The following is a 24,185-nucleotide window of genomic DNA, read 5'->3' on the forward strand; positions in this document are numbered from 1 at the left end:
ACATAGACAATTGCATACGGAAATCTTGATTCAAAGTTCAATCATGTAATACTCTCGCTACAGCATTCAAGAATTTCAAAGCACGCAAGCAAGAGGTGTATCATAAACAGAAGACAGCCGGGCTGTAGTCAAGTGTTAGATTGCGCGAGCGGCTTCGCCGGCGCCACTCTCGACGGTAGAAGCCTGCTCAGCGCGCATCTTGCCCTTGCCAACGGCACTCTCTCCAACGCCCATGCGGCGAGCCACGTATCGCTGCGCAATAGTACCAGCGGCCAGCGAGAGAGTCTCCTCGATCCACTCGGAAACCCATTCGCGGGGATCGACGCCTCCACTCTCGATGATCTCGGCAATGGCATCTGGGACGACGACACGTTGGGCCTTTTCGTCTTCGGAGTCGGGGTCCACGGGTGCAGGGACCGATGCGTCGAGCCATTCGATCCATGTTTGTGGGATAGCTTGGGAGATTACATGGAAGGCGATTCCATGGATGGGATCGTGGAGGTACAGAGCGAAAGTAATTTCCTCTTCCTGCTCAGCTTCCACGTCGTCCTTCTCGGCAGCACCAGCCTGGAAAAGATCCTTGGACGTTTTCTGGCTGATGGCCTGGATGGCGAGGAAAATATCACTGCTACGGACGGGATTGGATTCACTCAGGACTTCCGAGGCATGCTCGGCGGCTTTTTCGACTCCGCCGCGGGTCGAGAAGTACTCTGTGGCGTAGGACTCGGCGCTAGCCCGGGCGAGCTTTGAGCCTTCTACGGCGCCGAGCACGGAGTTGATGCTGCGTGGTTGGCCTGGGGTCACGGTTCGCCACCATGGCCCGTCGTTCCAGCCTGCGCTGGTCATGAGTCCCGTTACGTCGTTGCGCTTGGGGGAGGATTCTTGGCCTCGCTGGATGACAAGTAGGTCGCCGCCTTCGACTTGGGACATTACTCGTGAGAAGACTGCGTAGACTAGTGGGTCGATGCCTGGGTAGCCAGAGAGATCATGGGTGACGTGGATTTGGAGACGTTCATGCGAGGAAATGGGAGGTGCGAGGGTGTGGATGAGACTGGTGAAGGTTGGAATAGCTCTGTCGCGAAGCTCGCCGCCTGTGTGTCTTAGTTAGCTGTCATGCAAACATGGTATGAGGTTGGTAGAGAAAGCATACTGAGATCGCGGAGAGCACTGACATTGCCCTTGACTTGCTGGGCCCATTTCTGTGCCTCCTCGTTGTTCTGGATCTCCTTGACAGCCGCCTCGGCTTGCTTCATAGCGGCGGTGGCAGTAGCATACAAACCACCTCCCCAGCCACCCCACCAACCACCACCACTCTCTTCTGTGGATTGTTGTGGGACATTCTCAGGCTCGGCCTTGGGTTGCTCTTTCTTGGTTTCTGCGGGGGGCCGACCCGTCTCTTCAGATTGGCGGATCGATGCCTTGTCTTCGGTCGGGCGTTCAATAGTCGTGCTTGGTCGGGGAGACCGTGTAGATGATCTAGGCTTGTCGATGGACAGACGGGGAGTGCCTGGTCCGCTGGCTGGACGCTGTGTAGCTAGGTGATCTAGCTCGGCCAGGATATCTTCTTCCTGTCCACCCTTGGCATCGGTTGCGGCTGGCTTTGGTATTTGACCAGATTTTTCGAGACCGAGATCGTCAAATTGAGCTAAAAGCTCGTCGCTTGTGGGTTTGGGGGCCTTGGGTGGCATGTTTGGGAGTTCAGGAGAGGTGACGACACCGTCGCTCTGAAGCCGCTGTGGGGATTTGCGCCAAGACTTGAGACGGTGTTTATACTTGTCTAGGAAATGGGCCAACTCAAATCTGACAAGGATTGGGAGAGTCAATAATTTTGATTCTCTACAACTTAGGTCTTTTTATTCCATTATTTCATTTCATAAAGGCCATTTCAAGGGAAATAAGTATGTTGAGTCTTAAATCTCCTCCAAGTGTCACCCCATAGTATGACAGCCTACCAAGATGTACACAAACAAAGTCAACTTCAACATTTTCAAGTTTTTCAAGCTCTTCAACTTCTTCAACTTCCTCAGCCTCACACATATCAATAGTATCTAAACTAACGGCGGAATTAGATCGGAAGCACGAACCCGACTCCCGCGGCTTTGGTTATCGGCCCCGCTGTACGGGACCGCGCGGGGTTAAAAAGATACATGTAGCTACCGATTCCCTATAGAAAGAATATACGGAGTATCTGCTACCATTTAGAGCATAACGCCGATATCTGCATATCTACACCCCTTTGGGAGGTCAGTAGTAGGATGTACAGCGCGCATTGAGTCACGTAACTAACATCAACACCCAACCCAGCTTCCCAACCCCAATCAACATCTCTCTACTCTCACTACAAGATTCAACTCAAAATGCGTCTCCCTTACGTTCCAGACCCCCCACCAACCAACACACCAGACGAAGCCAAAATCCTAGCCAGCGTCCAAGCACGCCGAGCCCCAAACCCCCTCCTCCCCCTCGACCTAGCCCTCCTCCACTCCTTCCCTGTAACAGAAGGTTGGAACTCTTTTATCGGCGCAATCCGCACGCGCACAAGTCTCTCCACTGTCATCCGCGAGCTAGCAATTTGTCGGGTGGCAGTAGTCAATGGTGCACTCTTTGAGTGGGAGCAGCATGCGCCTCTGCTGACAGAGGGCGGACTAAGCGATGAAGCGTTGAAGATTGTCGGGGATGCGGGGGCTGACTTCTCTACTGAGTCTGGTGCTCAGGCTTTAACGGAGGAGCAGAGGGCTGTGTTGGCTTATACGGATGCTATGACGAAGACGGTTGCGGTTCCTGATAGGGTTTTTGAGCGGTTGAAGGCCTGCTTCGATGAGAAAGAGGTTGTTGAGATTACGGCGACGGTTGCCGCTTATAATTGTGTTTCGAGGTTTTTGGTTGCTCTAGATGTTGGGGAGAAAAATCACTGAGGGTTTTGTTCGGCTTTGAATTAACAGATATATTTTAGAGTAATATCAATTGGTACTGGCTGTAATGTTGATGGATTCGAATTGCAAGAAAACTTCCAAGGTTACAAACTTGGAAGAGAAGTTCACAATTATATGACTACATATGTATGTAGTTGTAGTGGATGCTACACTACTAAGCGCCCTCTTGTTCAATGCACACGTCCTGACCACCCCCCATGTATAGTAGTATGATTGGATGTAATTTCAGAGCACCGCGAACTAGCTCACCGATTATAACTTCTCGGAAGCGAGGACTGAGACTCCCTCCTTCCCCTCCTCTGCCATTTCTGTGTATGTAAAGACCATAGAGAGCACTCCCCGACATGATATAATTGAGTCGACACATGTATATCACCCGGCATACGAAACCCAGGTATTTTTTATAGAATTTCATACTGGATAGACGTGCTATAGAACAACGACCATACTCTCTCGGTCTCTCTCGGTCTGAGGTAGAAGCCACCAAGAACCGGTTTTCAAAAGGTAATTCAGCGTCTGCACAGGCTATAATAAAAGATTTAAAGAATGATTACTTTTTCATAGGAAAGTTCGGTATAAACGTCACCCTTGTAGATATCCTATCACATTCTATATACTGATAGTGTCCGCATACCATGTCATCGTATATATTGATAGACATACATCTATAGGTGGATTATTTCAGCAATGCAGGGGCTAGCTAGGCGCCGTCATGCATGTCGGGCACAATTGACGCCCAGGAAAAGCATCTTATTGGACAGGCCATTTTAAATTAAAACAATATTCTGGATCACTTTTTGGACTTCGTGTGCTACAAGTTTTTGTTTGTGGGGAATGCATATAGTTCACAGAGTAACCTTTCGTTTGTTGCAACTATAATTGCACCTTTACATTTACTCGAGTACCGATTTGATTGATTTTCCCAATTTTTATTTCTTGACCCTAGTGTTGAGCTTTGTTTTGTTTTGATTTGACTTTTGTGGTCATCAGGTGCTCGCTACTTTGATACTGCGTTTGCTCTTTAAGATTACCCTGTATTCTATTAGTACGATAGCCCAATTTGAAACATTTCACGGTACTTGGCGTGAGGTGACTCAACCAGCTCCTCTCTAATATAGACTGGCCCTCATTTTTTGAGTTTCCAGAGAGGCATTCCATCATCACTACTATGCCATCAGACGAAAAACGTCTTTATGTGACTCTCTATGTCCGAGCAGGCATACCCATAATGCCAAACGAGTAAGACACGTAAAGCCCATATCCCCGTTATCAAATTAGACACAACTGATTATTTTGGTTTACTTAGAATTAGGCACTAATGACTGGTCCCAGACCTGAAACACCAGACACAACCGTCACCACCTTCCAGGCCAAGGAGTCCATCGAATGGGGTGTCAATCAATGGCGCTATGATGAAATTGACTGCCCTCTCAACCAATTACGCCAACTACTGGTCCGCATCATGATTACCAAGTGGAAGATAAACCTAGCCTTGTGGGTATCCTGCGTAAGATCCATATCCGACAAGGCGAGGAAGGTTGGAATTGTATTAGTTGGGTCAAGGAGGCACTCAGTATAGCTCTTGATGATGGCAAGACTGTTGGTACTAGCGTTATTGATTGGGAGAAGGTGCCAAAGGGTGCTATGGAGTTTTGTCGTGGTAAAGTTAAGGGTCGTCGATTTGAGGTAAATGGGGGATTTGATATGTCCACCTACTTAGGATTTGATGGAGGATAAGGAGATCATTACCTAGAATGTGGCTTTGCAAATGAATTTGAGGTTAATTTTCAGGTCCATGTTCGTGTTCTTAAAAGTTCATATAGATGAAACGGAAAGTGTAAGTAAACCATTCGTCGATCAAGATCCGGATTATTTTGCTGTTACCGCTAGAGTAAGGCTTATTGCCTATGTCTAAGAGATAGATACAATTGACATCTAATAGTAGTTATATACATACATACATATACCTATGTATACAGTTATGTACTAATTACCTGGTCTGTACTTATAGATCATATAACTACATATAGAGTCAAGTGCTCGGGGATGTGTCCACTTGGAAGTAAGCGCATCGAAATAAGTTCCACCAGGTACCCACAACGTTTTTTTTCCTCGTCAATTTTCATGTCATATACCATTGACAACCTCCAGAATCAGCTCTATATGAGTTCTTTGATTGTTCAACTACAAAGTACGTATCATGTGACGTATCCTTCGAAATGTTTGAGAAAAATCAAAAATCAAAATAAGAAATCTAAACCAAAGAAACAGCTACATAGACAACCATTGTTAATTAATATGTTCAAATAAACAATAAAGAGAGCCAAAATGAGTAGAAGATCATCAATAACAATATCTCTATCAATTTTAATAGAATCTCACTCAAGTATTGAAGAATAAAACCCCCTTTACTCAATGTAGTTCCAATGTGGCTAGTAGATAGGAAGACTCTGATTGGCCGGGCCACGACGGGCAGTGGAAACCCCCGTAAATGGCTACAAACTACAAAACTATCTCTTTCTCAACCTCAATCTCTTCGCCAACTTCGTCATCTTTAATCCCTCGACCCTACCCTTCTCCTGTCTTCTCCTGTATTCGTGAGGATCTGAAATTTCGTTTGAATTATCTCCCTCTGTTTTCCCCATCTTCTACTTCGCATATCGCGTCCGCGAAGATCTTTTTTTTCCCTTCATACTACTGCAAAGATCTGCGCGCCAGTCTTCGGCATATTTGTTTTTGACATCTTGTTTTGCCCTTTGTCCTTTCTACGTCTGTTCCTATTCTTCCTACTCATCCTGCTTCACGCTGTGTTTCCAAAGGACTGTCATCTACCTAACTACCCAGCCATCTCTAGTCGGATAAGTAAGTACACATCCCTGGCAGCCACTCATGCCCACCCTGCACCCTTCTTTGCAGAATTCACCACTAACAGCCAGCAGTCATTGGCTGGCACTGGTGTGTTTAGTCCACAAAGAGCTTTTTTCAGTCTTGAAGACTTCATGGTTAGTGGCGCGTCTTTTTATCAGCTTTTCTTGTAGTCTGGCAGTACTTCCCGGTCAGATCTTGATCCACACATTTTTTGCCCGACCGTGTTTTCTGTTACATGTCTTCTCTTGTCGCTCGATATGTATGTATCTCGGATTGTGATCACCTGGCTCATGACTTGTTCCTATTCGTTCATTTCAGCTTATTTTATATGCTTTGGATCTCGAGACCGCAGGATTGCACTGTGATTACTGTTGTCTTGGCACGCACCCGCAAGCGAACCAGGCTGACCATCTATACAGATTCTTCAACATCCTTAATCCTCCATTTTAGGATTGTTTGTTTCTCTTTCTCTTTTTCTGCTTCTTTTTTTTTTTTTTGCGAATCATTAAAACTCATACCCCTTTCTTGTTTTTCTCGTTGTTCTTTTGCCTTGCCTGGTCATTTGTGCCAACATGGCCCCAATTCCCAGGGCCGATTTGGATGGAGACAACCCTTCATCAGATATCGGCGATAGTCAAGACTCTCCGATGCGCCGACAATTTTCTGAACCATTTCGCCCCCAATCTACTTCCACCCAAATGTCTCATTCACCAGATCCCGTTCAGCATGTGAAATGCGACTGGTGCGGAAAGCTTTTGCAGCTTCCAGAGGACCAAAGTATCTCCGAAGATGATGTGTTAAATGAGCACATCAACGAATCTCACCCAAAAAGCATTATTCTTGGCTATGATGGTACCGAAGATGGCGCCGAAGATACTTATGATGAGACTGGCGAACTCCAAGATGATGACGACATTGAAGATGAGGCTGCAGCCGAAGCTGAAGCTGCCGGGCCTGAAGATACCGAGCCCCAAGAAGACGAAGCCGAAGGCGATGAAATCACAGTGGAAGTTACTGCTGATGATACCAATGGCACAAAATCCACCACAATCACTGTCAATGCCAATAACGTGCCTGCAGGCAAGCTCGACCCAATTGAGTGGATCTCCAACCCGCGTACTTCATATCCAGAGGAGTATCGCATCCGCCAGGCCAAGTGGCGAAGAGAAGACGTGAAAAAGCGCCTTGATGAACATTGGAATGTCCACAATGCCGTCCTTTTCTCACCCGATTATCAACTAGATGCTGCAAAGTGCGAATTAGACTGGGAAAATGCTTTCCATGATCCTTTCAAACCAAAGAAGCGTGATGCATCTGAACCAACTATTCACCCCGCCCTCTACAAAAAGTCCAAAGTCGACAAGGGCCAATTTCTCGAAATCCAGGTCCCAGAAGTCGACACCCTTATTAACATGCTCCGGAATGCCGACAAACACTCAACTGATGAACTTTACGCACTCGCACAAACTGGAGCATTTGCATTGAAAACGATCCAAGATGAATATCTCGCCCTCGACAATCTTTACCTGAGAGGAAATCGACACAGACGTGATGTGCCAACATACGAAACAAAGCGACATCAGTTGCAGGGGAACAAGAAAAAAGGCGGAGCACCTTTGGCTCGTGTCACCGAAGACGTTTATGACTTTGAGGAGAAGAAAGAGGCCATGCTTTATGGTTACAAACACCAGCACTTCCCAGGAAACACACCACTTGTGTCTATTCGCACCCCGCAAGATCCGTTCGTCCAAGGAGGCTTTGTTCCTACCCCTGCACAGGCCAGAAAGATGATTGCCAAGCAAAAGGATCATGGTGATCGCAACATGGACAACTGGACTACCATGAAAAGGCACGGCCTCGAATACCACCCTCAAATGTATGAGCCTCGCAGCGAGCCACTTATTCCAAAAATTACCCGGAAACGCAAGGCCGCAGAGGTCGAACTACCCGCCAAGACCCCAGACACTGAAGAGACACAAAATGAGAGTGGAGATGGTGACGAAACTGAAGATGAAAACCATGCCGTGAAGCGACGAACCCGGACTCGGGGCGGCAAGCGTGTTGTCGTCGAATCTGTTCACTCAGACACCAACTCTCGTCGTGGCGGTGGCGGTGGTCGCGGCCGTGGCCGCGGCCGCGGTCGTGGAGGGATCTCTCGCCAAGGCTCCTCTCGACCAACATTTGAAGTTACCCCAGTCCCAACAACACAACCCTCAAATCGTGGCCGGGGTCGACGTGGTGTTAGCACTGTCGGCTCGTCGGCAACTCCCACGGCAGAGTCCTCATTCCCAGCCATCGAGCCAAACGCCACCGCAAGCCCCATTGATCAAACGCAAGCGCCGGCCAAGAAAGAAGCTCTCTCCGCCGAGGCAATCGAAGAGGCTAGGCGGCAAAAGATCGCCAACTCAAAGAATCCCAAGCGTACAAAGGCGATGCTCGACCACTGGGATCGTTTCAACCGAGAAGGACGCATTCGCAACCCAAAGCGTTCCAAGGCCCAAATTGAGCAGGACAGAACGGATGCCCCCGAGGATTCGATGCCTAGTTCCATTGGTCCTGGGCCTGGTCCTGGCCGCCCGAAGAGGTCGCCGTCGCTGGTTCCCCTTGCTGGCAATCTCGCCCCCAAGGCACCTGGTCTGCCCTCCATGGCAAGCGTACAAGCACAGCAGCACTTGCCTCCATCATTCCCTCCTATGGGAATGGCTCACTATGGCCACGGTCATGTGAATCCATATGCCGGTGCGCCTGTTGCTCCCATGGCGCAATTGGGACAACCAATGCCTCCCCAATACGCTCCATTTCCATATGTTCAATACGGAATGGGTCACCTCCCGGGTCCGCATGACCCTCGTGATCCTCGCCATTGAAGGAGGTCGCTTGTCGGGCCAACTCCCGGCTCTTCCCTCTCGCTTGGGCTAACAGCCATACTACATTTTTATCATCACTTCATCTTCACAAGTGAGAGATGGAATCTGGGGATTGCCTCGGCCCCACTGATCTTTGTTTCTTGAGTCATGTGGACCAAGATACAAGTTCAGATACATTATTGAGATGCTGGTTCCCTGGTAAAGTTCCTGTCAGGGTACCGGCTCATGTATTTTAATTCGAACTTCAAATGTATGATTTGACTAACATCCGTGCCTGGTATAAAGGATTCGTAAGTGCTAAAATTCGGTATTTCTGAGACTCGACAATTATCCCCTTGCGACTGCAAATTCACACCTCTTTCTGTGTTTTATCCTATCCTACTGCAAACATCACATTCAATATCTGCAGATAGAGAGGAAGTAATAGTATAGTACATATGTAGATTCTCCCATCACTGCTGTCCTAGGCCCAGAGGACGGCGATGGTGATATACGAAGCAAAAGAGGCAAACGAGACGCGCAGTTGCATAAAAGGCTACTCCCCACAATTTTCTCTAGTCAAAACAAACACTCAACACCGCTTGAATACCTTCACTTTTCATCTCATCTCCCCGATATTTTCATACTTCGTCATCCACGTGACCAGAGTCACGTGATATACCATCAACCGCCATGTCAAGTTCCCAAATCGGCGAGAGTGACTCCGGACCGCCATCTTCTCCACAACCCCTCACCCCTTCCGAACTCTTCAAACAGTTCTACGCCTCTCGATCCGACAATATGGGCAAGAAAAGACGCGGTCCATCTCTCGAGGAGCTATTGGATCGACCATGGTGCTACTATTGCGAGCGTGATTTCGACGACTTGAAGATTCTCATCTCCCACCAAAAGGCCAAGCATTTCAAGTGCGATACGTGCGGACGCCGACTGAACACCGCTGGAGGTAAGTCACTCACGATATTTTCCATCAATCGCGCGCTGTGTTAATCATTCGCGCGGCTAGGTCTCTCTGTCCATCTGAGCCAGGTTCACAAAGAGCAGCTTACTGAAGTTGAAAATGCCCTGCCTAACCGCATGGGTCTTGACGTTGAGATTTTTGGCATGGAGGGTATTCCTGCCGAGGTTCTCAGGGCCCACAACCAGCGTGTCGCAAGTCAATTTCACCAGGAAGAACTCGAACGCCAGGCTGTGACGGGCAATCCTCCCTCTGGTAGCTCTGCGAATGGTCAGCCGGCGAAAAAGCCTAAGTTGGAATCAGTAGCCGATATGAAGAAGCGATTGGCCGAGCACAAAGCCAAGCGCGCCGCACAGGCACTTGCCGGAACCAGCAGCGGCGACGTCACTCCCATCAGTGCTGATCAGTCTGCCCAGTCTACCCCCAACCCCGCTGCATACGTAAGTGATATCTTTCCTTTCGTGTGATCTTCTCGAGAACTGACACTATTCTAGACACAGCCCCCCCAGGTCGCAGCCGCTCAGCCTCAGCAACCCTCCTACCCCCAGCCCTACGGAGCTCAGCCCTACGGAGGTGCCTCGGCCATTGCGGCTCCTCCTTTCCTGCAGACTGCCAGTCCTGTTTATCCAGGCTATCCTCCTGTCGGTGGACAGCAGGTTCCCGTTGCTTCGCCTTATACCCCCACCGGATACACCCAGCCATTCCCCACCGGACTTCCTGCGCAGCCTCCTGTCTCTTACGCAGCTCCTGTTTCCTATAACCAGCAACCAACACCACTCGATAACAAGTCTATGGGCCTACCAGCCGCCTCTAACCTTCCTCAGCGTCCCGCTTTCGGCGCACCTTCAGTCAACCAGTTCGAAATGCAGCAGATGCACAGGGGCCACCATTCGCCTACTCCCGCTGCTTCGGGCTACTACAACGGCTATGCTTCCCCGGCAAGCGAACAAACTCCCGTCGCTATTGAAAACCAGGTTCCGGCCGCAGCCAATGAGACAGCAGCCAAGCCAGAGGGCACCGAAAAGCCAGCCAAGAAAGAGAAGGTCAAGCCCCCTGTTAGAATGGTTTACTTCCACGAAACCCTCTCCCCCGAAGAACGGATGGCCCAGCTACCCCGATACGCCTGGAAACCCGATCACAGTGAAGAAACCACTCTCGGCGATGTCCCCGCCTCCAACATCGTGGGCGCCGTCCAAGACTCCGACACGGTTATCGACTCGGCCCATTAAGTTCTGCACTGTTTTCCCCGCTGCATCTGCACGTGAAGGATTTACGGACCCCAGCTAAGTTCGACACATACAAACTTCTCACACAAGCTCTCCTGGCTGGGTCTATCATTTGTTGTCAAGTCAGTGGCCCTGATACAAATCCTAGTTCTGACGAATCCTCTCCCCTCCCTGGGCCGCTTTCTTCCCGACAGAGGCAGAGTGCTTGTGAGTGAAAATGAAAATGAAAATGAGAAAAAAAATTGAGAAAATGACAAACCTCCGAGACGAGACTCCAGTTTCTCGTGGAAATGATTCGATCTGAGCTATGCCTTGCCAATATTCTCAAATGGCCTCAGTCAGTACGTGTTCGCACCCTTCGTTTTCATCCCTGATCCCCCCGCGGAGGTGTAACCCAAACTGGACCAAGGATCAATCTGTTCGATTTAATGCCCCAGGCATGACGATGATTTACCGTCAATTGTAAGTTTTAGCGTTTTTCTCGAGGTAGGGATTCCATCTCGGTTTGGGCTTTCACGTCTACATCTAGTATGGTCTTTACATACTCAAATTCATGTCCACAAATTCAAGGATATCGTGCATTTTCTTTCCCAACGTAGATGAATCCGAAACAAAGTCACTAACTGCGTAACAACCATAAACTTGTAATTGCATCCGCGCCGCTGGAACGCACTCCCAGCATCAAACTACCAATCCCCCCACCCTCCATCGCACCACCGCATCTACCTCCTCGCCTTATACGCAACCCCAAAAACCCAAAGCCCATACGTAGCAAGAATAGATAGTCCAAGAGGAACAGGCTTTCCGCCCGTCTTGATAACGCGGGGAATGGAGCTCCCGCCCAGCACAACAGAAGCCAGCAGACCGAGCTCCTCGCCGTAGGACTGGCCTGCGCGCAGGCGGAGGAATGAGAGGAGGTACACGAAGCCGACGGAGAGGCCGGCTGCTATTGAGGGGATGGAGCCTGTGCGGGCATAGCCGATTATCCCGCCGAGGGAGGTGAGGAGGGAGAGGATTAGGGCGGAGTTGATGGGGGCCTGGGCTGTTAGTTTTCGGTATTGAAATTGGTGGAGGGTGTTGCTTACCATTTTTGGGATTTGTTAAGTCGTTTCTTTTGTGGGGAGTTTGAAGGCGAGTGTTTTGGAGAGCTTGGAGATCGTGTGATTGACCTTGGGGGTCGGTCTATGCTGATTACTAAAATGACGCAGTCTGGGGTAGATATTGCATAACATAACCTTGTTGATTTACATCCTTAGACTTATAAGTGTATCAATTGTTTCAGTTTATGGAATATCTATGCTGAATTGGATTGAGATCATTTGAACTGTTCGGATGCACGTCTTTGTACATGTTTGGGGGCAAAAGGCAAGCATATTGCAAATTCCAGCGCTTGATCATACGATATCCAAACCTCTCACAGCAGCAACTGCGTTGCTGCACTAATGCGCTCCTCAATGATGGAGCTCCATTTCTAAATAAATATGTTAGTAAATGCATCATTCAAACAAAATCAGGAACTTACATAGGCATTCTCCACATCTCCAGCCTCGAGACTCTCAACAATACCAGGGTACGTAGCACCCGAGTAACCAGTCCAGATACCAGGAGCAAAGACAACATGCTTGAACCATTCACGGCCATCCAGACCGGGCTGGTAGAGGAAAGCCCGCTCAATGCCCTTGTACTTGGCGTTTGTGGCGCGGATCTGGAACCACAGCCTCACCTTCTTCCACCAGTGATACCAGGGGACACGCTCGCCAAGCTGGGACTGCAAATCGACGGCATAGGCATCGAAGGCTTGAGCAGCTTCCTGGAATTCAAGAATCTGTCTGTCCAGATTCGCCCAGTGGAATTGCTTTTTGCCGGGAAGTTTGTCGGCCGTTGGCTTGATGTTGTCTAGATAGGTGCCTAGGCCGAACGCATAGTCTGTGGCGTTCAATGCGAGGAGAGGAGATTCCACTAGCTGGGCAGCTGCCAAAGCCCAGAGCTTTGTGCATGCTTGGTGGTAGAGGAAGTCTTTGTCGCCGTACTTCTCCATCCACGCGAAACTGTCGTAGTTCGAGTGATAGTGGTAGACCGGGTCGTTCTGAGAACGGCCAAATCCAAAGTCCAGACTGGCAACACCGGCGAAATCTTGGAAGGCAGTGAAATCGCTGCCACTACCCATGGTTGTGACCTTGCCGTTCCAAACATCGCGGATGGTTTGGCCCCGTACGGTTTGGTTCGGGGACTGCACTAAGCCGGTGACATCGTGAATGACCTTGTTCAGCAGGGGGCTAGCGCGAGGCTCGAAGCGTGTGCCGGCAGCAGCCACATCAACATTCAGATAGGCAATGTTGGCCTTGGAGAGCCATGGCAGGTATTCTTCGACCCATTCGGTCGATCCGAGCAAACCGTACTCTTCGCCGTCCCAGCTGGCAAAGACGATGGTGCGCAATGGCTTCCACCCTGCCTTAAGGGCCTCGCCGAAGCTGCGAACAACCTCATTCAGAGCTGCGGATCCACTGTTAGGATCTCCTGCGCCACCGGCAATCCATGCATCACGGTGGTTGCCGAGGATGACGACCTCGTCGGGGATGTGGCCCTTAATGGTACCAATGACGTTCCACAATGGGGTCGTCACATACTCCTGATGGTTGTGGAGATTGATCACCACATCCTCCGGGGAGGGGCCGATGTTGTACTCGACACCCTTGTAGCCGAGGCCACCACCCTGCCACCACTTGTTGAAGTCGGACGCCTTAGGGCCGTGGCCATTCAATGCCTTCAGGAATGGTAGAACCTCCTTATAGGAGATAGGGAGGGATGGAATAGAGGGAATAGAGTAAGGCTCCTGCCTCTCACACCCGGGCTTAGATGGGTATCCTGGGGTTGTGGGGTCACCAGGAAGAATGCCTTGTTTGAGGTTAGCCTTGCAATAACTGATTCAAATGATACCCTTACTCAAGAATTGAGTACTACCTCTCTGGATAGCACTGGGGTTCCGTGCCGGTCCATTGGGATAAGCTTCGTAACCATTTTCCTCAGTGATTTCACCGTCTTCCTGCGGGTCACTGTAGATCACTACACCGACCATTCCGAGTTCCTGTGCACGCTTCACCTTCAATCCACGGAAGATACCACCGTATTTCGCAATTGCAATCTTACCCTCCAAGGTGATGTTGGCATTCACGAGATCCTCGAAGTCAGCGTATGTGCCAAAGTTGACATACACATACTGGGCAGTTACATTTCCGGTCGCAGAGTAGCCATGGAAGGCTGGAACACGGTCTTTAAGGCCGGAGGTGGGATCTTCTTCGAGGACATCCTCCTCTAGTGTAGCCTCAAAGGTAACTTCGGTCTTACCGTCGGAGGTCTTCAGCAAAGCCAGACGGTGATCAAGCGGGTAATTAATATAGATATCGTAGGCCGCAAGGCTGGTATCCTCCACGCCGAATTCCTTCCATTTCTCAAGAGTCCAGAGTGCCTGGGAAAGGTTCTTGCCTCCCAAGTGTGGTCCCGCTGTATAGTATTTACTCCACTCTCGGGCCTTATCCGCGGACGGAACATTGAGGAGGATCTGCTGGAGCTGATCGTACGGCAGACCATAGCTCTCTGGCCATGCATCGTGGGGAATTGGATGAGACCAGGGGAGATAAGACCAAACCGAGCCACTCTCTCGAGGCAGAATGGCGGTGGGAATTAGAAACAGAACGGTCGCTACGGAAAGTAGAGCTGCAAGGGAGATAGTGCAAGCTCGACGGAGGGCATGGTGCGGGTATCGATGCCGCTGGGGAGCGACATTGACCTCTAGCAAAGGGGTCGTCTCTGAGTACGGCATGTCTTTCTCCCTCATTGTCATGATGGAAATAGTTGAGAAAGGCGAAATTCAAGCTTCTCCGCATTGTATCATCATTGGAGTGATGGTATCAGTGATGACTAATACCCCTCACGGCGGGCGGGTGGACCCTTGCCGGCCTTCCTCTTGGGGTAATTGTTGATCGACGTGTATCAACTCAAGTCTACTCCGTACTCTGTCAATATGTAGGCATTTCGTATCTTACTGCTCGTTTTGATGGCTATAGGTTCAAGGCAATGGATGAAGCAGATCATAGGATATAAGGTATCACGATGGCTATATATACAATTTTGCAAGGAATATAATGCTATGAAATGACGAAAACAACCAGATAGACCAATAACTCCAGGGCATAAAATGCGAACAAAACCATCCCCACTTATGACTCAAGATCCTCGACTTCCTCGAAATCCTCAGGTTCCGTGAGGTCCTCGCTACCCTCGCTATCTTGACTCTCCACATCGTCCTCGGAAACGTCCTCTCCAGCCGGGACGGGTACAACATCATTGAGTTCGGGATTCAGCCTCTCGCCGATTTCCATACTATCTCTCATTATCTGACGAGCATTCTCATCGTCAACATTCATGTCCTGCGCAACCAACCGCATAGCCAGTTCAGGCACGATCACAGACTGCGCGTAGCCTGCCACGCCAGCAGTCTTAACGATACGATCCGTCGTCGCCAGACGACGCAGCCGCACCGAGAAACGATCAATAACAGCATGCAGCCTAGAAAACAGTTAGTATACCGCCATACTCCACGAGGTAGATCCATGCTACATACATCTTGCTTGCACCCTTGGAACCATAATAACCACAAGTAATCTTCTCCAGACCATCGCCCTCAAGGATCGATTTAGAATTAAAAGCGCGTCCAGATTTCAGCGCAGTATCGAGGATATTGCGATAATAAGATGAAGCATCGGGGTTCAGCAATTTCTCAATATCAGGGAACAGACCCTGAACCCGAGCTTCGAAGTTCTCCCACAAAATGACCGGGTACCCAGCCTCTTCCCACTCCTTTGCCGCGCTGCGCAATTTATGCGATTCGCAGAACTGCTGCTGTTCGCGGATTCGCTGCTTCGGCTGTGAGTGGAAGAGAGCCAGGATCTCGGGCTCGACCTCTGTTTGGCACATTGGACATACGGCTTTGCGCGGTGGGGATGGTTCTCGGCCTTCGAGAGCCTCTTCCATTCCTTTGAGCATCGTTGATGACGCCGATGAGAGTGGGGAGTCAGCGTCGCTGCTGTATTGCATTGCGTCGTTTTCTTTAGAGGAGAACGTGCCGAAGGAAAAGGAATCCCCATTCTTCGTTTTGGGCTTGAATGTTGGATTGTCGATGTCTTTTGGGACTTTGAATGAACTTTCCGGTTCTTGGGAAGGTTCATCAGCCTTCTTTTCAGACCGGGGTATTTTCTTAGCCCTAGCCCTGGGGCTGGGTTTCGGCGTGGGTTTGCCAAAGGTCTTCTTGTTAAAATACGACTTCTGGGCAGTCTGGTACGTGTTTGGTTTAGACCGTTTGCTCTGCTGAGAGCTCCAAAAGGCCATGTTTTCATCATCACTATCTACCAAAGTGCTCCTCGGACGCGAACCACTCTTGCTTGGACTCGAATTACCCCAAGAACTCTTGTTTTCCGCGAACCTCTGTTCCATGGTCGTATAGTTTGTGTCCTTGCGCGGTGGCGACGAATCAATATCGCTGCACTCTTCTTCGTCTTCGGTACTCATAGGCTCATCCTCGGTAGCGGGTTCTAGCCTCGACGCGACCTGAGCAGTGTGAACAATCTCCGGCTCCAAGTCTGGATCTTCGACATCACTAGGAACGTCAGTGAGCGGCGACGAGCTCACCATATCAGCATCGATATCGATATCTTGCTGTGCGCCAACTTCAATACTGGGCTGCGCGACGTCCGGTGCGGGCTCAACCTTGACTTCGTTTTGTTTCCTGAAAGTAGACAAAAGATGACTGGGCGGGCCATTGTGTTTCGTCATGCGATTGGACGCATCTGGTCTTGACTGAACTCCCATAGTAGACTGCATTGGAGTCCCAAAATCAAAATTCAAAAAAAAGCAAGCAGATCGTATCACTTCACGCGGCACGCGTTGATAACGGGAGGTTCACAAGGGCGCGGTGGTTTGCGACGGAAGCGGAGGACGTGGGATTGGGAATTGGACTGGAATTCGGTTCGATGTCCTTTTTGTTTTTGAGACAAAGAACGCTTTGCGTTCTCTGAGATGCTAAGATTGCAATGGGCCGAGCCACATGAGGGGAAACCGATAGGAAACGCGTGACACGCGATCGGTGCCCCAGGCTCCGCAGTTTGTATAACCTCAGCTTGCCATTTGATTTCATATAAGTGATTTATTAGAATAGACATATGTATGTATCAGTCGTGGGTTAGAGAATTGTATAGATGCGTTTTGGTTCTATTTTTAAGTTTATGCTTGGGAGTATCTAAGAGGAAGCAGACAAAGAGTTAAATTGAACCAATCCGCTTGCAAATATCTTATCGTGGTTGATTGATAATTGTAGAAGCTAGATCTGCCCCTATACATAGACACCTATACATAGACAGTTGGGCATATACACAATCAGATCATAGCAAAGCCAACACCTGTGCGGATGCACCTTAAGTCTCGAAATTAAGGGAAATCGAAGAGAAAAGTATATAGAAAGAATACAAGAATGGGAGACAAAGCCAGTACCCTATTCAAAGGTCATTGAGATCTCGCCGTCACCATGTCCCTGACCATGGTCAGCCCAAGCATTAGGCTCCATGTCCATGGCTCCGATGGCGGTGGCGCCGATATTGGGCATCGTCGAGGCTGTTCTCAACTCTGGGCGGGATGGGGAGTGCGGGTCGTATGTGGATCGTGGAGATTCATCGTAAGAAGTGTCGAAAGTCATTTCCATCTCTTCGTACTTTGGGGCAGTCGAGGGTTCGTAAGATGGAGGGGAGTACTGCTCAGAGACTGGCAATGGCCCCGAGGCTGTGCGAGAGACCGGTGGCCTCTCTGGGGTTTTTGGCTCGTTGACAGGAGAGGGTTGAGCCGTAGGTTGTGAAGGTGAGTTCAGATCTACTTTCATCAGAGGCATGGTCGATTCTAATTCTTTGATTTCGATTGCCTCCGAGTGCAGCTCGGCGCGAATGGCCTCGATATCGAAGAGGACTGTGCCAGGACTGCTGTCAAGATCGGATGATTCGTTAGAGACGTTGTTTCGATCTATATCGTACGTCTCCCACTTCTTCTTTTCCGCCATTTTGCCCCGTTTGAACAAACCGAAACGCTTCTTCTCGGGCTTCGCTTCTGCCTCTCGGCGGGCTTCATCGATCTCGCGGATCAACTCTCGCTGTCTTTCGGCGTGGTTGTCGGGATCTGGATCCTCGATTTCTGCAAACTCGTCCTCCAGAACTTCCCAGCCCACTTCTCTCAGAATACGAGGCATGGCGGTACGGTAGTCCATGTGACCGTTCACCAACCGGGTGATGTCAAAGTTCTCAATTCCCGGGATACCCTCCACGGCTGCGAGACCGGCGACTTTCATGATGCCACCACTTGTGGCACGGAAAAGGTAACCCAGAATCCAATCATTCGTGGCATAACCGTTCACGAAGCGGCCAGATACCACACTGCGAGCCTTGAGGTATTCGTCCTTGTTGGCGACTACGGGTGATCCAAAGAGGTATACATTCTGGACTAGTCCGTGAGCACCCTTGTCAGCCAATTCTTTGAGACAAGAGAAGATGACACGCGCGCCAAGTGAGAAACCGAGCAGTGTCACAGGTCGATTGCCTAGATTACGTTCTTGCAGGGAGTCAGCCATGACAAGGCCGGCAGATTGGGCGCGTGCCAATGACACAATCCAAGGGTTGTCGATTAGATATGCGAGTTTAGTGAGGACAAGAGGCAGTTGCAACGATGCCATCAGCGCCATCAAGACTGTGCTGCCCAGTACTTGTTGCAGACCTTGTGTCAGTGCCTAAGCCCAGTCAGCCTTAATTATAAATCTGCGTAGACTGAAAAACCTACCTCAGTTGCGAGAATGTTGATAGTGTCACCCATGCTTCGAAGCATCTCAGGCTCCCAGAGCACAGAGTAGATATCGCCCATGATGGGATCCACAGTACTGAACGGTAGACGGACGTCATCAACCTTTCCAGTCATCCAGCCCGACACCGTCACAATCAAATTGACTTTCTTGTTATTGTGTAAAGGCCGATACTCGAAAGTCGAAACCGCACCAGTACGTCTGTGCGAAGCTCTCATTCCAATGGTGCTTCCGCCCAGTGTAGCACTGGAAGCGATCAAGGCTGTGCCACCCGCTCCTCCCAAGAACGCACTGGTTCCGGAGATACCAACAGTGGTAAAGCCAGCGGCAAGACCAGCTCCAATGACCGGTGCTAGTAGTCCAGCAGAAAGACCGATGACCAGGCCACCACCCACCGTGGCCAGACCCATTATCATATATTTACGCTTCAAGGCCATCTTGCGGCGCTTTTCCATGTGATCGGACTCATCCCAGTTCTCCTTCTCGGCCTGCTCTTGCATTTCCAGGGAGTCCGTCACCCGTTTCTCGAATCGCGAGATTTGCAGCCATGTCACTTCTAACGCTGCGCCAACCTTCTCCAAGAGCGTTCGTGAGCGCGCGTCATACGCTGAGTCTGCGATCAGCACAAGAAACAAGTCGCAGAGGACTGTCCAGCGGAGATCGATATCTATGCGATTAGAGGTCGGCATTTGAGAAGGAGTCTTGACCTCTGGGGGCTCCTCGGTCTCGTGAGCCTTGTATGGTGGTGGCGGAGAGTCCAGTTCAGAGAAGTCAGTCTCTGCGGAGAGCCTGCTAGACAGAGTATCCCCCTTGAGACTGGACAGGGAGGTTTTAGGCTCGCTTTCGGCCATGGGATTCTTGACCCGCGCATTCTGCATGAGAGGTCGAACCAGATCTTCAGGTTGAACCCCATGACCTGCAAGCTGCTCGATCATAATTTGCTCGGCAGAATTGATATCCATATGCGTATAGATGCGGGCCATGATTGCCTGGCCCCATTTTCGCATAGCATCGGAAGCCTTCTGCATGGTTCTGCGGGTGGATTTCGTAGTAGCAATCGACGCCAGATCACGATTCATATTATGGATTGATAACCGGACAACGCCCACATAAGCGATTTTTTGAGTCTCATTGAGAAGATCTTTCGTAGCTTGAAGCTGGCTGATCGAGTCGCGCATTTCCTCGCCAACAAGACCGGCGGAGTTGTCCCCTGTTTCTCGGAAGAGATAGCTTGTATCTTCGTCCAGACTCGTGGCGGACTGGGCGTCTTCATCAAGCTGCACTCGAGTATATCCCCGCCCTGCGCCTCCTAGTCCTTGGTATACGGCCTCGTCGCTTTCTTCTTTGGCTCCTCGGGCAACGAGTCTTCCGTAGTCATCATAGTAGTCGAACTCTCCGAGGGCAGGCATTGAGGTCCACTCATCAGGTTCCTCCTCCGACTCTTCACTCGTGGGTTGGTGGGCGCCAGGCTGTGCAAGTCGCTGGTGTGACCATTCCGATACTTGAGCTGGCTTTTGTTTCGGAATTGAGGCCCGAGGCTGATCAGGAGTCCCAGAGGCCTGCGAGTTCTCCGCGAGCGCAGGGGAAGCTTCCTTGGTCTCCGGACGATCGCCCGACTCTGTGGCAATGTTCACGTTGACGGGCTCAGGGGCAAGTGTCTCTCCTTCCTGACTTTTTTGTGCCGGCTCTGGCTCAGCCGTCTTCTTGACGGCGTCGCTATAGCTCGCAGGGCGCGCACCAACTTCCTGGAAGTTATGACCGGCATTTTCGTCTTCGGGGGGCTCGCTAGGGGTGGGGTCTGGTTTGCGACGTGCTCGGATAGGAAGGCCAAAGTCGTCCACCTCGTCCGTTGTTTGAGAAACCTGCTTGTGAGTTTCCCCGGCAGACTCAGAGGTCACCGGTTGAGTTGCCGCATTATCGGGCTGTTTTTCATTCTGGATTGTGGGGGGTTCGCCCTGGGCGGGGAGCTCATGCTGGGACGAGTCGGGGGCATTCGACGAGGTCGACTGGGAGGGTATACAATGGGTGGAGGTGTCTTCGGTGACACCCGAGGCTGCAGTCATGATTTCATGGACTGGAGGCTCCTGGAAGCCCCAAGACGGGTGGTGTGTTGGAGTGTCCCTTGCGTCCTTTCCTTCGTACTTTCAGGAGCTCACCCATCCGGCCTCACGGTTGCTGTGATGAGCTCTTTAGCTCCTGGGCTCGATGGAGTGTGAGAATGTCTTGATTCACAGATTCCCGCAGTGGCCCACTGGTCATCGGATAGCCTGGGGCAATCTCCGCAGGTGACGATCGGCCACGCGGCGAAAAAGGAGGGGTGGAGGAGAGATCAATTGACACCACACAACAAATTTTGTTAGATATGATGCCTAGATGATTATTATCGAAGTCTTAAGAGAAGTTTACAATATTTTACTGTACTAGGTAGTTCCGTAACAAAGACTAAGGGAGATACACCGAAAGCGGAAACCAAACAATGTTGCCTTATGAAAACGGAGAACATCTATGATTCTCAACTCCGTACAACGTATATTCTACAATCTAAATATATTCTTGATATACACGAGAAATATGCTGAAATGTCATACGGTCAATGCATATAGTATCCACTGCATATGTCTATGCACTTTATGTCATTTTCTAGACATCTTTCCATATGTCTTTCCATCGGTCTTTTTTCACGTCTTTCTCATATTCTTTCTCATATTCTTTGAATTTTAATATGACAACTAACCGGAGATCTCGATCCGGAATTTATGAGACTTTTTTGAGATTTTGACTTAAATCTTGTCAGAATCCTAGTCCTTCATTCTCAAGGATACGAGATATCTTGCTCAGAAACCCGGGTACAGAAATCCAGGTAAAGAAGCCCGGGTAGAAACAAGGGTTGTTCTGCCGTACCTATCTGGCGCTAATATGCAAAGTAATATGACAATAATCGCCGATATTACCTGGACACGCAGGACAAGGCAGTGTTGTTAAGTAAACGACGAAGCAAAGAGAGGAATCTGACCATGCATGCCACTGAGTTTGAGGCAGTGTCGGGTACTTTTGTCTGACGCCTTCAGGGATAGTCAAGGCTAGGCCATATCATGTTGAAGATCTAACTTCGCCCCCGCCGTACAATAGTGTTAACCAACAGGAAAGTAAGAAAGTGTATATCATGCCGTCATGAATTTGCCCTGAGCCGTGGGGCTCAGACCCCGTACATAGCCGAGTCACTTGATATGCAGTAGTTTGCGGCTCTCTGGGGAACTTTGAAGGTTATGCTTTATTCCAGGTGGCAATCTCGACTTGATTTGACTTGACTTGACTTGACTGGACTTGACTGGACTTGATTTGGCTTGACTTTCTGTTCCTTTTCTTGTCTTTTCCATCCATTGTCTGACACAGACCTAAAATAAAGGAAACAAACACTTTGAGATGATGGTGCAAGGTATGTTTTTCCTTTGAAGGTGAAGAGTCTCTACTGATGTTTCTCAAGGCTCCCAGGCTTCCATTGTTAAGATCGCCGGCGCCGGGTTCCGGCTCTCACTTCTTCTTAACGCTGCTGCGTGTCAACTCGCTCAATCTAAATTGGAAATACACAGTATTGCCAAGGGAATCTCACTCTTCGCCCTGACACTCAAACATGTCGGGCAGACTATCGAAAGTACCGATATTGATCGGTCTCTGGAGGCAATAGAGAAAGCATGGGAGATTGCTGGCCAGGGCCAGATGATATTCATTGAAATCGAACACATGCTGGACAAGTTGAAGGCAACAGACAGAAATGAGGATCTCATGAGACTCTCTCTACAAGAGAGGCTGAAGTGGTGTTTCCCAAAACAGCATGTTACTTATCTCCTAGCACACCTGGAATCTCTCAAGCTCAGCCTGATTGTAATGCAGCGGATCTTGCAGCTTGGCGATGTGATCAAAGCTAATGTCGATGATGGGATCGATACCGAATCTCTCAACTCCGCTTCAGACGACGCAGTCGCACAGGAGAAAGCAGAATCTCAGAACATGATTATTGTCCGATATTGGTCTGTCAAGCGTCTTGATCGTTTGTGGGATCTCGTGAAGCAGGAAGCTATAGATGCCGCGAAGGACCCAACAAATCAGAAAATTAATGCAAACTACTCCAACCCAGCATCCGCAGTGCAGCCTTTGGTTGCGGCGACCAGATACTCAGATCCGACCAGACTACCAGCTGTGACTTTTGGAGACAGCGATGTAGGTCTCGGCGACATGGAAAGATCCACAAAGGACATGGTCCAACTATCCGAGAGCGCAATGAACCGACTACTATCAATTTGGGTGCCTCTCATCGACCCATCCAGACTATCATCCCCCGCCAAAGGCCAAACCCCATCAAACAAGGTAGTCCAACCTCGAGTCTACGTCTCCGACACAGATGAATATTCCGACGAGCTAGACTTCGATGGCCACGACGTTCGAGGCTACTATCTAGAAGGTACAACGGACGACTGGCGAAATCCTCACTCCCAAGAAGCCCGCCAGCACGCCGCAAAACTTCGCCAAGAATACTCCAGGTACCAAGCGCACGTCGAAAGCGAACCAGAACCAGACCACCCAAAAGCTCGAGACGGCCAGAAAGGCTTCGAGTCAAGCGACGAAGAAAGAGACACACCCCGCCCACACCCAACAACCAGCCCAATGAATATGCATCGCCGCCCTCATGCAAATACCGTCTCAGGCTACCCTCCAGATACCAGACACTATCCCTACCCAAGCGGCAGCTTCCCACCATCCCAGTCCCGACCAAACAAACCACTCAACTCGCCCACGAACTACAGATACCCCGAGTACCAAACCCCACGCCCAATCCTCAACCCAAACCAACCAGCCCAGCAAAAGCAACCAGTCCCCATCCAAATCCCAAGGCAGCAGCCGCCCATCACCACCTCCCGCGGCCACTCCCCAAACCAGGTCCACTTCGAGCATTGGAACAGACCAAACCACACCCTCCAGCCCCATCATCCGCCACAATATCTCTCCAGCTCCACACCAGAATCAAGAATCTCTCCGCCCCGCTCAGGTCAGCGCTCCCCGTCCCGCCATCGCTCCCGCGATGATGCAAAGGACCGACAAGATGCAAAGGAGCGACACAAAGCCTTGACGAGGAGCGCCACGCGTGGACTCGTCGGAATCGGAGCCATTGCCGGGTTCATGGATGCCTTGGAAGTGTTTTCTATTTTGTGATGTTTAGTACTACCATTGGCGTTCTGGGGTATTTTTAGCGTTTGGTACCCTGTCCTGTATACCTCTAGCTTTGGCATGTGCTTGTTTACATCTAATATACTATGAACTATACTCTATATACTGTATATACGGAGTATTGTATGTCCATATGATATGTACGGGTACGCAGCAATTAATAATGAGAATGCTCAACAAACCACCGTCCATCCATAGCTAATCCCCGACCCCCGACCCAACGGC

At 50.0% G+C, this 24,185-nt stretch overlaps 9 protein-coding genes across 9 annotated transcripts; 4 read left to right on the top strand and 5 right to left on the bottom strand.

The window, feature by feature from the left end:
- Window positions 1–135: 135 nt before the first annotated feature.
- On the bottom strand, window positions 136–1,688 carry N7529_008292 (DUF5427 domain-containing protein MTC1; the record flags this gene model as incomplete). The annotated part of the gene is made up of 2 exons (XM_057243819.1): window positions 136–1,091; window positions 1,151–1,688. 2 exons carry the CDS (start codon window positions 1,686–1,688, stop codon window positions 136–138), a joined length of 1,494 nt encoding a protein of 497 aa, XP_057095357.1.
- A 669-nt stretch (window positions 1,689–2,357) lies between these two features.
- Window positions 2,358–2,915, top strand: N7529_008293 (carboxymuconolactone decarboxylase family protein; the record flags this gene model as incomplete). The annotated part of the gene is made up of 1 exon (XM_057243820.1): window positions 2,358–2,915. One exon carries the CDS (start codon window positions 2,358–2,360, stop codon window positions 2,913–2,915), a length of 558 nt encoding a protein of 185 aa, XP_057095358.1.
- A 3,458-nt stretch (window positions 2,916–6,373) lies between these two features.
- Window positions 6,374–8,668, top strand: N7529_008294 (uncharacterized protein; the record flags this gene model as incomplete). Its single annotated transcript, XM_057243821.1, has 1 exon — window positions 6,374–8,668. The coding sequence occupies one exon, from the start codon at window positions 6,374–6,376 to the stop codon at window positions 8,666–8,668; it is 2,295 nt and encodes a 764-aa protein (XP_057095359.1).
- A 672-nt stretch (window positions 8,669–9,340) lies between these two features.
- N7529_008295 (putative C2H2 finger domain protein) lies at window positions 9,341–10,852 on the top strand (the record flags this gene model as incomplete). The annotated part of the gene is made up of 3 exons (XM_057243822.1): window positions 9,341–9,611; window positions 9,672–10,063; window positions 10,118–10,852. 3 exons carry the CDS (start codon window positions 9,341–9,343, stop codon window positions 10,850–10,852), a joined length of 1,398 nt encoding a protein of 465 aa, XP_057095360.1.
- Window positions 10,853–11,571: 719 nt separating this feature from the next.
- On the bottom strand, window positions 11,572–11,937 carry N7529_008296 (TMEM14 family protein; the record flags this gene model as incomplete). The annotated part of the gene is made up of 2 exons (XM_057243823.1): window positions 11,572–11,886; window positions 11,935–11,937. 2 exons carry the CDS (start codon window positions 11,935–11,937, stop codon window positions 11,572–11,574), a joined length of 318 nt encoding a protein of 105 aa, XP_057095361.1.
- Window positions 11,938–12,263: 326 nt separating this feature from the next.
- N7529_008297 (M28 family metallopeptidase) lies at window positions 12,264–14,690 on the bottom strand (the record flags this gene model as incomplete). The annotated part of the gene is made up of 3 exons (XM_057243824.1): window positions 12,264–12,320; window positions 12,372–13,744; window positions 13,793–14,690. 3 exons carry the CDS (start codon window positions 14,688–14,690, stop codon window positions 12,264–12,266), a joined length of 2,328 nt encoding a protein of 775 aa, XP_057095362.1.
- A 376-nt stretch (window positions 14,691–15,066) lies between these two features.
- On the bottom strand, window positions 15,067–16,726 carry N7529_008298 (RTC4 family protein; the record flags this gene model as incomplete). The annotated part of the gene is made up of 2 exons (XM_057243825.1): window positions 15,067–15,415; window positions 15,471–16,726. 2 exons carry the CDS (start codon window positions 16,724–16,726, stop codon window positions 15,067–15,069), a joined length of 1,605 nt encoding a protein of 534 aa, XP_057095363.1.
- A 667-nt stretch (window positions 16,727–17,393) lies between these two features.
- N7529_008299 (TMCO4 family protein) lies at window positions 17,394–20,800 on the bottom strand (the record flags this gene model as incomplete). The annotated part of the gene is made up of 2 exons (XM_057243826.1): window positions 17,394–18,668; window positions 18,719–20,800. The coding sequence occupies 2 exons, from the start codon at window positions 20,798–20,800 to the stop codon at window positions 17,394–17,396; spliced, it is 3,357 nt and encodes a 1,118-aa protein (XP_057095364.1).
- Window positions 20,801–22,163: 1,363 nt separating this feature from the next.
- On the top strand, window positions 22,164–23,945 carry N7529_008300 (uncharacterized protein; the record flags this gene model as incomplete). The annotated part of the gene is made up of 2 exons (XM_057243827.1): window positions 22,164–22,173; window positions 22,222–23,945. The coding sequence occupies 2 exons, from the start codon at window positions 22,164–22,166 to the stop codon at window positions 23,943–23,945; spliced, it is 1,734 nt and encodes a 577-aa protein (XP_057095365.1).
- Window positions 23,946–24,185: the final 240 nt, after the last annotated feature.

The sequence above is a fragment of the Penicillium soppii genome, assembly GCF_028829465.1.
Source record: "Penicillium soppii strain IBT 18220 chromosome Unknown utg000006l, whole genome shotgun sequence".
Classification (NCBI taxonomy): Eukaryota; Fungi; Ascomycota; class Eurotiomycetes; order Eurotiales; family Aspergillaceae; genus Penicillium; species Penicillium soppii.